This window comes from Oncorhynchus mykiss, chromosome 19 (genome assembly GCF_013265735.2).
Source record: "Oncorhynchus mykiss isolate Arlee chromosome 19, USDA_OmykA_1.1, whole genome shotgun sequence".
Lineage (NCBI taxonomy): Eukaryota > Metazoa > Chordata > Actinopteri > Salmoniformes > Salmonidae > Oncorhynchus > Oncorhynchus mykiss.
The window spans coordinates 65,614,015-65,627,741 of record NC_048583.1 but is presented as its reverse complement, the minus strand read 5'-3'; the positions used below and the strand labels follow the sequence as shown (position 1 = coordinate 65,627,741).

At 45.7% G+C, this 13,727-nt stretch overlaps 1 protein-coding gene across 8 annotated transcripts in view; it reads right to left on the bottom strand.

Moving 5' to 3' along the window:
• The window catches only part of LOC110498653 (attractin), a 258,850-nt gene that overhangs the window by 180,634 nt on the left and 64,489 nt on the right, over positions 1 to 13,727 (bottom strand). For all 8 annotated transcript variants that reach the window (XM_036955432.1, XM_036955429.1, XM_036955430.1 and 5 more), the window contains exons 5-6: positions 12,139 to 12,341; positions 5,821 to 5,989 (exon numbers count right to left, since the gene is read on the bottom strand). In XM_036955432.1, coding sequence (XP_036811327.1) covers positions 5,821 to 5,989; positions 12,139 to 12,341 — 372 coding nt within the window. The remainder of the gene's footprint in view (positions 1 to 5,820; positions 5,990 to 12,138; positions 12,342 to 13,727) is intronic.

Below are 13,727 nucleotides of genomic sequence, written 5' to 3'. Positions count from 1 at the left end.
CACCTGGCAACCGTGTCAGAGTGAACTGCACAAGAGTGGCTAGTGCGCGATGGGACAGGGACACCCCTGCCGGCCAAACCCTCCCCTAACCAAGACGACGCTGGGCCAATTGTGCACCGCCCCATGGGTCTCCCAGTCGCGGCCGGCTGCGACAGAGACTGGACTCGAACCCAGAATCTCTAGTGGCACAGCTAGCACTGCGCCACTCGTGAGGCCTTTCACAAGTGTTTGTGTCAACACCTGCTACCAACTAGCCACCTAGCTAGCCAGGTTGCAATAAAGCTTAGTCTGGAATATCGAACGATTCCAGTGCTGTATAAGCTGTATTTATTAAGGTCTGGTCTGGGACAATATTGACAATCCAGAGTTCCAATGTAGCAAATATTTGCTAGCGGAGGACTACGTGAATGAGGTGGCTATGTTTAGCAAACAAATCTCAATTCTGCGCAAATGTATGGGGAGAAGTCAAATTGGAACTTTCTAGCTATCAACTCCTATGGCTGGACGCCGCTCGGCCTAATGGATGTTTCCGCGCCTTGTCATCTGTCCCTAATTCATTATTCATTGAATCAGATGGCTCATTCTTCACAAAACCCACTGATATTGACAACTACTTTAATTCTTATTGGCAAGATAAGCAAACTTGGGCATGCCAGCCACGCCAGCAACAAACGCTGACACATCCAAGCAGCCACGCCAGCAACAAACGCTGACACATCCAAGCAGCCACGCCAGCAACAAACGCTGACACATCCAAGTATATTGGACCAAATTATGAAAAGATAAGAATTGTACTTTTGAACACCGTAAAGTCAGTGTGGAAGAGGTGAATTTTGTTGTTGCTGTCTATCAACAATGACAAGCCACCGGGGTCTGACAATCTGGATGGAAAATTACTGAGGATAATAGCAGACGATATTGCCACTCATATTTGCCATATCTTCAATTTAAGCCAACTAGAGAGTGTTCCTTCAGGCCTGGAGGGAAGCTAAAGTCATTCCTCTACCTAAGAATAGTAAAGCCCCCTTTACTGTCTCGAATAGCAGACCAATCAGCCTGTTACCAACCCTTAGTAGACTTCTGGACCAGATACAATGCTATTTACAGATAGTCCAGATACAATGCTATTTACAGATAGACCAGATACAATGCTATTTACAGATAGACCAGATACAATGCTATTTACAGATAGACCAGATACAATGCTATTTACAGATAGACCAGATACAATGCTATTTACTGATAGACCAGATACAATGCTATTTACAGATAGACCAGATACAGTGCTATTTCACAGTAAACAAACTGACAACAGACTTTCAACACGCTTATAGGGAAGGACATTCAACAAGCACAGCACTTACACAGATGACTGATGATTGGCTGAGAGAAATTGATGATAAAACGATTGTTGCGATTGTTTTGTTAGACTTCAGTGCGGCTTTTGACATTATCAATCATACTCTGTTACTGGACAAACGTATGAGTTATGACTTTACACCCCCTGCTGTACTGTGGATAAAGAGTTACCTGTCCAACAGAACACAGAGGGTGTTCTTTAATGGAAGCCTCTCAAACAGAATCCAGGTAGAATCAGGAATTCCCCAGGGCAGCTGTCTAGTCCCCTTACTCTTTTCAATCTTATTAACTAAATATTTCAAAAACTAAAAGCATTGTATTTGGGACAAATCATTCACTAAACCCTAAACCTCAACCAAATCGTGTAATGAATAATGTTGAAATTGTACAAGTTGAGGTGACTGAACTGCATGGTGTAACCCTGGATTGTAAACCGTCATGGTCAAAACATATAGATACAACAGTAGCTAAGATGGGGAGAAGTCTGTCCATAATAAAGCGCTGCTCTGCCTTCGAATAGCACTATCAACAAGGCAGGGACTCTAGTTTTGTCGCACCTGTTCAGTTGTGTGGTCAGGTGCCGCGAAACGGTACTTAGGAAAATTGCAATTGGCTCATAACAGGGCTGCACGGCTGGCCCTTGGATGGACACAGAGAGCTAACATTAATATGTCAATCTCTCCTGGCTCAAAGTGGAGGAGAAATTGACTTCATCACTACTTGTATTTGTGAGAGGTTGACATGTTGAATGTACCGAGCTGTCTGTTGAGCACACAGCTCAGACACCCATGCATACCCCACAAGACAGGCCACCAGAGGTCTCTTCACAGTCCCCAAGTCCAGAATAGACTATTGCACATGCATACACATGGATTTTGTGTAATAGATATGTGGTAGTAGAGTAGGGACCTGAGGACACACACTTAATGCGTTGTGAAATCTGTAATTCATGTATTGTAATGTTTTTACAATTGTATAACTGCCTTAATGTTGCTGTACCCCAGTAAGAGTAGCTGCTGCCTTGACAGGAACTAATGGGGATCCATTATAAACCCCAGGAACAGTAGCTGCTGCCTTGACAGGAACTAATGGGGATCCATAATAAACCCCAGGAAGAGTAGCTGCTGCCTTGACAGGAACTAATGGGGATCCATAATAAACCCCAGGAAGAGTAGCTGCTGCCTTGGCAGGAACTAATGGGGATCCATAATAAACCCCAGGAAGAGTAGCTGCTGCCTTGGCAGGAACTAATGGGGATCCTTAATAAACCCCAGGAAGAGTAGCTGCTGTCTTGGCAGGAACTAATGGGGATACATAATAAACCCCAGGAAGAGTAGCTGCTGCCTTGGCAGGAACTAATGGGGATCCATAATAAACCCCAGGAAGAGTAGCTGCTGCCTTGACAGGAACTAATGGGGATCCATAATAAACCCCAGGAAGAGTAGCTGCTGCCTTGGCAGGAACTAATGGGGATCCATAATAAACCCCAGGAAGAGTAGCTGCTGTCTTCGCAGGAACTAATGGGGATCCATAATAAACCCAGGAAGAGTAGCTGCTGCCTTGGCAGGAACTAATAGGGATCCATAATAAACCCAGGAAGAGTAGCTGCTGCCTTGGCAGGAACTAATGGGGATCCATAATAAACCCCAGGAAGAGTAGCTGCTGCCTTGGCAGGAACTAACGGGGATCCATAATAAACCCCAGGAAGAGTAGCTGCTGCCTTGGCAGGAACTAATGGGGATCCATAATAAACCCCAGGAAGAGTAGCTGCTGCCTTGGCAGGAACTAATGGCGATCCATGTTAAACCCCAGGAAGAGTAGCTGCTGTCTTGGCAGGAACTAATGGGGATCCATAATAAACCCCAGGAAGAGTAGCTGCTGCCTTGGCAGGAACTAATAGGGATCCATAATAAACCCAGGAAGAGTAGCTGCTGTCTTGGCAGGAACTAATGGGGATCCATAATAAACCCCAGGAAGAGTAGCTGCTGTCTTGGCAGGAACTAATGGGGATCCATAATAAACCCCAGGAAGAGTAGCTGCTGCCTTGACAGGAACTAATGGGGATCCATAATAAACCCCAGGAAGAGTAGCTGCTGCCTTGGCAGGAACTAATGGGGATCCATAATAAACCCCAGGAAGAGTAGCTGCTGCCTTGACAGGAACTAATGGGGATCCATAATAAACCCCAAGAAGAGTAGCTGCTGCCTTGGCAGGAACTAATGGGGATCCATAATAAACCCCAGGAAGAGTAGCTGCTGCCTTGGCAGGAACTAATAGGGATCCATAATAAACCCAGGAAGAGTAGCTGCTGTCTTGGCAGGAACTAATGGGGATCCATAATAAACCCAGGAAGAGTAGCTGCTGTCTTGGCAGGAACTAATGGGGATCCATAATAAACCCCAGGAAGAGTAGCTGCTGTCTTGGCAGGAACTAATGGGGATCCATAATAAACCCAGGAAGAGTAGCTGCTGCCTTGGCAGGAACTAATAGGGATCCATAATAAACCCAGGAAGAGTAGCTGCTGTCTTGGCAGGAACTAATGGGGATCCATAATAAACCCCAGGAAGAGTAGCTGCTGCCTTGGCAGGAACTAATAGGGATCCATAATAAACCCAGGAAGAGTAGCTGCTGTCTTGGCAGGAACTAATGGGGATCCATAATAAACCCCAGGAAGAGTAGCTGCTGCCTTGGCAGGAACTAATGGGGATCCATAATAAACCCCAGGAAGAGTAGCTGCTGCCTTGGCAGGAACTAATGGCGATCCATAATAAACCCCAGGAAGAGTAGCTGCTGCCTTGGCAGGAACTAACGGGGATCCATAATAAACCCCAGGAAGAGTAGCTGCTGTCTTGGCAGGAACTAATGGGGATCCATAATAAACCCCAGGAAGAGTAGCTGCTGCCTTGGCAGGAACTAATAGGGATCCATAATAAACCCAGGAAGAGTAGCTGCTGTCTTGGCAGGAACTAATGGGGATCCATAATAAACCCCAGGAAGAGTAGCTGCTGCCTTGGCAGGAACTAATGGGGATCCATAATAAACCCCAGGAAGAGTAGCTGCTGCCTTGACAGGAACTAATGGGGATCCATAATAAACCCCAGGAAGAGTAGCTGCTGCCTTGGCAGGAACTAATGGGGATCCATAATAAACCCCAGGAAGAGTAGCTGCTGCCTTGGCAGGAACTAATGGGGATCCATAATAAACCCCAGGAACAGTAGCTGCTGCCTTGGCAGGAACTAATAGGGATCCATAATAAACCCAGGAAGAGTAGCTGCTGTCTTGGCAGGAACTAATGGGGATCCATAATAAACCCCAGGAAGAGTAGCTGCTGTCTTGGCAGGAACTAATGGGGATCCATAATAAACCCAAGGAAGAGTAGCTGCTGCCTTGACAGGAACTAATGGGGATCCATAATAAACCCCAGGAAGAGTAGCTGCTGCATTGGCAGGAACTAATGGGGATCCATAATAAACCCCAGGAAGAGTAGCTGCTGCCTTGACAGGAAGTAATGGGGATCCATAATAAACCCCAGGAATAGTAGCTGCTGTCTTGGCAGGAACTAATGGGGATCCATAATAAACCCCAGGAAGAGTAGCTGCTGCCTTGGCAGGAACTAATGGGGATCCCTAATAAACCCCAGGAAGAGTAGATGCTGCCTTGACAGGAACTAATGGGGATCCTTAATAAACCCCAGGAAGAGTAGCTGCTGCCTTGACATGAACTAATGGGGATCCATAATAAACCCCAGGAATAGTAGCTGCTGCCTTGGCAGGAACTAATAGGGATCCATAATAAACCCAGGAAGAGTAGCTGCTGTCTTGGCAGGAACTAATGGGGATCCATAATAAACCCCAGGAAGAGTAGCTGCTGCCTTGGCAGGAACTAATGGGGATCCATAATAAACCCCAGGAAGAGTAGCTGCTGCCTTGGCAGGAACTAATGGGGATCCATAATAAACCCCAGGAAGAGTAGCTGCTGCCTTGGCAGGAACTAACGGGGATCCATAATAAACCCCAGGAAGAGTAGCTGCTGCCTTGGCAGGAACTAATGGGGATCCATAATAAACCCCAGGAAGAGTAGCTGCTGCCTTGTCAGGAACTAATGGGGATCCATAATAAACCCCAGGAAGAGTAGCTGCTGCCTTGACAGGAACTAATGGGGATCCATAATAAACCCCAGGAAGAGTAGCTGCTGCCTTGGCAGGAACTAACGGGGATCCATAATAAACCCCAGGAAGAGTAGCTGCTGCCTTGGCAGGAACTAATGGGGATCCATAATAAACCCCAGGAAGAGTAGCTGCTGCCTTGGCAGGAACTAATGGGGATCCATAATAAACCCCAGGAAGAGTAGCTGCTGCCTTGACAGGAACTAATGGGGATCCATAATAAACCCCAGGAAGAGTAGCTGCTGCCTTGGCAGGAACTAATGGGGATCCCTAATAAATACAAATACAGTACTTACGCTGTAATCATCTGGTAGTCTGAGGAGTTGAAGACGTAACCCCCGACGACCCACATGATCCCCTGGTCCACTACAGCCTTGTGGGAAGCCCTGGCCAGACCTGGCTCGGGGTACTCCTCCCGCTGCCAGAACGAGGAGTTGGCTGGGACGGACAGAGAGCAGTCTGGACCTGATGGGGAAGAGAAGATGAATGAGTGACGTATTAGGTCTCCACAACAAGCCTGGTCTCCACGACTAGCCTGGTCTCCACGACTAGCCAGGTCTCGAAGACTAGCGTGGTCTCCACGACTAGCCTGGTCTCCACAACAAGCCTGGTCGCTACGACTAGCCTGGTTATATGCAGACTATCACTTAGGAACACCATACATTATATTTAAAAAATAAACATACAGTTGAAGTTGGAAGTTTACATATACTTAGGTTGTAGTCATTTAAACAAGTTTTTCAACCACTCCACAAATATCTTGTCAACAAACTATAAAGTTTTGGCAAGTCGGTTAGGACTTTGTGCATGACAAGTAATTTTTCCAATAATTGTTTACAGAGCTATTTCAGATTATTTCACTTTTCTTATTTCATAATTCACTGTATCACAATTCCAGTGGGTCAGAAGTTTTACATACACTAAGTTGACTGTGCCTTTAAACAGCTTGGAAAATTCCAGAAAATTATGTCATGGCTTTAGAAGCTTCTAACCCTAATTGACGTAATTTGAGTCAATTGCAGGTGTACCTGTGGATGTATTTCAAGGCCTACCTTCAAACTCAGTGCCTCTCTGCTTGACATCATGGGAAAATCAATAGAAATCAGGCAAGACTTCAGAAAAAAGTGTAGACTTCCACAAGTCTGGTTCATCCTTGGGAGCAATTTCCAAATGCCTGAAGGTACCACGTTCATCTGTACAAGCAATAGTACGCAAGTATAAACTCCATGGGACCACGCAGCCGTCATACCGCTCAGGAAGGAGACGCGTTCTGTCTCCTAAAGATGAACGTACTTTGGTGTGAAAAGTGCAAATCAATCTCAGAACAACAGCAAAGGACCTTGTGAAGATGCTGGAGGAAACAGGTACAAAAGTATCTATATCCACAGTAAAATGATTCTTATATCGACATCACCTGAAAGGCCGCTCAGCAAGGAAGAAGCCACTGCTCCAAAACCGCCATAAAAAAGCCAGGCAATGGTTTGCAACTGCACATGGGGACAAATATGGTACTTTTTGGAGAAATGTCCTCTGGTCTGATGAAACAAAAATGGAACTGTTTGGCCATAATGACCATCGTTATGTTTGGAGGAAAAAGGGTGTGGCTTGCAAGCCAAAGAACACCATCCCAACCGGGAAGCACGGGGGTGGCAGCATCATGTTGTGGGGGTGTTTTGCTGCAGGAGGGACTGGTGCACTTCACAAAATAGATGGCTTCGTGAGGAAGGAAAATTATGTGGATATATTGAAGCAACATCTCAAGACAGTCAGGAAGTTAAAGCTTGGTCACAAATGGGTCTTCCAAATGGACAATGACCCCAAGCACACTGGGAATGTGATGAATGAAATAAAAGCTGAAATAAATCATTCTCTCTACTATTATTCTGACATTTCACATTCTTAAAATAAAGTGGTGATCCTAACTGACCTAAGACAGGGCATTTTTACTAGGATTAAATGTCAGGAATTGTGGAAAAACTGAGTTTAAATGTATTTGGCTAAGATGTATGTAAAATTCCAACTTCAACTGTAAATATGTTGAAATGGAACCAAATTATTAATGGAACCAAAGCGCTGTATAAAATTAAATCAAATAGGACACTTAAAATGTTCAAATCAAAATGCTATTGCACAGAAAACTGTGAACAGTCGGATGCACCATAAACTAAAGCATTGATCATTGGGAACAAGATCAGAATGACTGCTTGATCCATAAATTACATCATTAAATATGTAGCCTACAAAAAAACTAAACCAATCCATATGTCCAACTCAAAAGGCCTGATGAACATGACATTCATAACGCAGCCACATCCCAAGGCCCCGGTGCCGACACATTCACAAATTAACAGAAGGTTTAGTATTTTATTTAAAAGCTCTGAAGACGGTAAAATAGTCGTGATCATTTTAAGGAGAACAAAAACTACTTAACCTACATTTTAACACCGCAGGAGCTTCACTATTCGGCATCTTCCCATTTAAGTAGCCTAGTTTTATTGTTTGACTACTTGAAGAGAACTAGGGCCTGTCACTCGCAGTCCACCTCTTCCAATGCATTGTGGGAAAGCCTCTAATTAAATGAAGAGCAGAGCTGAGTGGAATATCATTCAAACCAAAATCTACAAATTCTAAAGTTTATTTGCGTATTCTGAGAATGCGTAGTGAGGTTGTTTCCTGCTATTCGTTGATTTGAGCAGTGCATCCCCATATCTAATGACCAGCTGTTGTCAAAGCCTAAATTAGTATGACATCAGGCATTTAAAGTACACTAGATTATTTTTAAATGGTGCATTCTATTAAACAGTATTTTCCGCAACGCAACTCAAACGGCCTATATTAAGGATGCAAGTATGGCTATTAGGACACGCCCACTATCTAAAACCTCATATCTTAACCTTCATAATGAAATAAATGACATCCTGGGACTTCCCCCACCAGGCTGCCAGCTAGAATACTAATGTCCTGTTGAACCCCATTTCACCTCTAAACGAGAGAATGGGTCCATTTGGAGCCTGACAGCATCAATAAGCCTACAGCTGATTATAACGTATCTCCAGTATTCTGTTGTCCAGGCACCATGACAGTGTAATAAACAGTCTGTCTCCATGACAACACGCTGTCAGTGTTCCAAAATTGCACCCTACTCCCTATAAATCAAATCAAACCTTATTTGTCACATGTCCCGAATATAACAGGTATATAACCTCACCTCTTACTGACAAGCCCTTAACCAACAATGCAGGTGAAGAAAGAGTTAGACATTTACTAAATCAATGAAAGAAAAAATAAAATAGAAAGTAAGACAATAAAATAACAATAATGAGGCTATATACAGGGGTTACAATGAGACACCAAGAGAAACAGAGCGAGACCGTATGAGAGAAACAGAGCGAGACCGTATGAGAGAAACAGAGCGAGACCATATTAGAGAAATGGAGTGAGAGCAACCGAGTGAGAGAAACAGAGCGAGACCGTATGAGAGAAACAGAGCGAGACCGTATGAGAGAAACAGAGCGAGACCGTATGAGAGAAACAGAGCGAGACCGTATGAGAGAAACAGAGTGAGACCGTATGGGAAAAACTGAGCGAGACCGTATGAGAGAAACAGAGTGAGACCGTATGGGAGAAATGGAGTGAGACCAACTGAGCGAGACTGTATGAGAGAAATGGAGTGAGAGCAACTGAGCGAGAACGTTGGGGAGAAATGGAGTGAGAGCAACTGAGCGAGACCGTATGAGAGCAACTGAGCGAGACCGTATGAGAGAAACAGAGTGAGAGAAACAGAGCGAGACCGTATGAGAGAAACAGAGAGAGACCGTATGAGAGAAACAGAGTGAGAGAAACAGAGCGAGACCGTATGAGAGAAACAGAGCGAGACCGTATGAGAGAAACAGAGAGAGACCGTATGAGAGAAACAGAGAGAGACCGTATGAGAGAAACAGAGTGAGACCGTATGGGAGAAACTGAGCGAGAGAAACCGAGTGAGAGAAACAGAGCGAGACCGTATGAGAGAAACAGAGCGAGACCATATGAGAGAAACAGAGTGAGACCGTATGAGAGCAACTGAGCGACACCGTATGAGAGAAATGGAGTGAGAGCAACTGAGCGAGACCGTATGAGAGCAACTGAGCGAGACCGTATGAGAGAAACAGAGTGAGAGAAACAGAGCGAGACCGTATGAGAGAAACTGAGCGAGACCGTATGAGAGAAACAGAGTGAGAGAAACAGAGCGAGACCGTATGAGAGAAACAGAGTGAGACCGTATGGGAGAAACTGAGCGAGAGAAACCGAGTGAGAGAAACAGAGCGAGACCGTATGAGAGAAACAGAGCGAGACCGTATGAGAGAAACAGAGAGAGACCGTATGAGAGAAACAGAGTGAGACCGTATGGGAGAAACTGAGCGAGAGAAACCGAGTGAGAGAAACAGAGCGAGACCGTATGAGAGAAACAGAGCGAGACCATATGAGAGGAACAGAGTGAGACCGTATGAGAGCAACTGAGCGAGACCGTATGAGAGAAACAGAGAGAGACCGTATGAGAGAAACAGAGCGAGACTGTATGAGAGAAACAGAGCGAGACCATATGAGAGGAACAGAGTGAGACCGTATGAGAGCAACTGAGCGAGACCGTATGAGAGAAATGGAGTGAGACCAACTGAGCGAGACTGTATGAGAGAAATGGAGTGAGAGCAACTGAGCGAGAACGTTGGGGAGAAATGGAGTGAGAGCAACTGAGCGAGACCGTATGAGAGCAACTGAGCGAGACCGTATGAGAGAAATGGAGTGAGAGCAACTGAGCTAGACCGTATGAGAGGAACTGAGCGAGACCGTATGAGAGCAACTGAGTGAGAGAAACCGAGTGAGAGAAAGAGTGAAAAACCGAGTGAGAGAAACCGAGTGAGACAGAGTGAGAGACCGTATGAGAGAAACAGAGTGAGAGAAACAGAGCGAGAGAAACCCAGAGAGAGAAACAGAGCGAGAGAAACCCAGCGAGAGAAATAATTATAAAACAGAGTGAGAGAAAGAGAGAAAAACAGGGTTGGTCCTGGTCGGTCCCTGGATGGGAGACCAGATGCTGCTGGAAGTGGTGTTGGAGGGCCAGTAGGAGGCACTCTTTCCTCTGGTCTAAAAAAATATCCCAATGCCCCAGGGCAGTGATTGTGTAGGGACACTGCCCTGTGTAGGGTGCCGTCTTTCAGATGGGACGTTAAACAGGTGTCCTGACTCTCTGAGGTCATTAAAGATCCCATGGCACTTCTCATAAGAGTAGAGGTGTTAACCCCGGTGTCCTGGCTAAATTCCCAATCTGTCCCTCAAAACATCACGGTCACCTAATCATCCCCAGTTTACAATTGGCTCATTCATCCCCCTCCTCTCCCCTGTAACTATTCCCCAGGTCAATGAGAATGTGTTCTCAGTCAACTTAACTGGTCAAATAAATGAAAAATAAATGAATTTCAGCAGAATTGGGTGAATTTTGACCCATTCCTCCTGACAGAGCTGGTGTAACTGAGTCAGGCCATCTATTTTGTGAAGTGCACCAGTCCCTCCTGCAACAAAGCACCCCCACAACATGATGCTGCCACCCCCATGCTTCACGGTTGGGATGGTGTTCTTCGATGGTCATTATGGCCAAACAGTTCCATTTTTGTTTCATCAGACCAGAGGACATTTCTCTAAAAAGTACCATCTTTGTCCCCATGTACAGTTGTAAACCGTAGCCTGCCTTTTTTATTGGGATTTTGGAGCAGTGGCTTCTTCCTTGCTGAGCGGCCTTTCAGGTTATGTCGATATAGGACTCATTTTACTGTGGATATAGATACTTTTGTACCTGTTTTCTCCTGCATCTTCACAAGGTCCTTTGCTGTTGTTCTGGGATTGATTTGCACTTTTTGCACCAAAGTACGTTCATCTCTAGGAGACAGAACACGTCTCCTTCCTGAGCGGTATGACGGCTGAGTGGTCCCATGGTGTTTATACTTGTGTACTATTGTTTGTATAGATGAACGTGGTACCTTCAGGCATTTGGAAATTGCTCCCAAGGATGAACCAGACTTGTGGAGGTATACAATTATTTTTCTGAGGTGTTGGTTGATTTCTTTTGATTATCCCATGATGTCAAGCAAAGAGGCACTGCGTTTGAAGTTAGGCCTTGAAATACATCCACAGGTACACCTCCTATTGACTCAAATGTGTCAATTAGCCTATCAGAAGCTTCTAAAGCCATGACATAATTTTCTGGAATTTTCCAAGCTGTTTAAAGGCACAGTCAACTTAGTGTATGTTAACTTCTGACCCACTGGAATTGTGATACAGTGAATTATAAGTGAAATAATCTGTCTGTAAACTATTGTTGGAAAAATGACTTGTGTCATGTACAAAGTAGATGTCCTAACTGACTTGACAAAACTATAGTTTGTTAACAAGAAATGTTTGGAGTTTTAATGACTACAACCTAAGTGTACGTAAACTTCCTACTTCAACTGTAAGTATTAGGTCATAGACAATTTAATGAGTCTCTTATACGTCAATAACATTAGTGGCTGAGTGTATGAGTGCTGATCGATAAGCATACATACCCCGAAATTATTAGTTAGATAAGAGACTGTGCCCACCTTGCCACCCAGGCTGGCATCGACATGTCTTTGTGTCCTGAAGGCAGTGTCCCCTGTCAGGCCAACCACAGTCTGACAGGCAGTAAGGGATATCACAGGCCTCGCCCTTCCAATTGGATTCACAGTCACAATATACAGCACCTGTTGAGTTTCCAACGCGACACTCCCCTCGGCCAGAACAGTTGTTAGGACACGTGTTCACACTAAGGGACGGGAGGAAGAGAGAGGTGACAGGGGGAGGAAGAGAGAGGTGACAGGGGGAGGGGAGGAAGAGAGAGGTGACAGGGGGAGGAAGAGAGAGGTGACAGGGGGAGGAAGAGAGAGGTGACAGGGGGAGGAAGAGAGAGGTGACAGGGGGAGGAAGAGAGAGGTGACAGGGGAGGAAGAGAGAGGTGACGGGGGAGGAAGAGAGAGGTGACGGGGGAGGAAGAGAGAGGTGACAGGGGGAGTGGAGGAAGAGAGAGGTGACAGGGGGAGGGGAGGAAGAAAGAGGTGAGAGAGAGACATAAGACGGGAAGAAAGAGTGATGAGATTAGAAGGTATTTAAATATACTGATTAATTGTTCAATCAAGTGTAATGATGTATGCTAAGGGGTTCATAATATAAAACTCTACAACGTCAAATATTGTAGAACGACGAATGACAGACACCCATGAGCATTAGACAGTCTGCTTCTATTTCATGTTATTCTGGCTGCAGCAGTCGACAGGTTTGGTGTTTGGGCTCGTTGAGGCACTACAGAGAGAGAGAGAGACACTGGGGCACGTTGAGACACTACAGAGAGACACTGGGGCACGTTGAGACACTACAGAGAGACACTGGGGCACGTTGAGACAATACAGAGAGAGAGAGATTGGGCACGTTGAGACACTACAGAGAGAGAGACAGAGACACTGGGGCACGTTGAGACACTACAGAGAGAGAGACACTGGGGCACGTTGAGACACTACAGAGAGAGAGACACTGGGGCACGTTGAGACACTACAGAGAGAAAGACACTGGGGCACGTTGAGACACTACAGAGAGAGAGACACTGGGGCACGTTGAGACACTACAGAGAGAGAGAGATTGGGCACGTTGAGACACTACAGAGAGAGACACTGGGGCACGTTGAGACACTACAGAGAGAGAGACACTGGGGCACGTTGAGACACTACAGAGAGAGAGACACTGGGGCACATTGAGACACTACAGAGAGAGAGACACTGGGGCACGTTGAGACACTACAGAGAGAGACACTAGGGAACGTTGAGACACTACAGAGAGACACTGGGGCACGTTGAGACACTACAGAGAGACACTGGGGAACGTTGAGACACTACAGAGAGACACTGGGGCACGTTGAGACACTACAGAGAGACACTGGGGCACGTTGAGACACTACAGAGAGACACTGGGGCACGTTGAGACACTACAGAGAGAGAGAGACTGGGGCACGTTGAGACAATACAGAGAGAGACACGGGCACGTTGAGACACTACAGAGAGAGAGAGACACTGGGGCACGTTGAGACACTACAGAGAGACACTGGGGCACGTTGAGACACTACAGAGAGAGAGACACTGGGGCACGTTGAGACACTACAGAG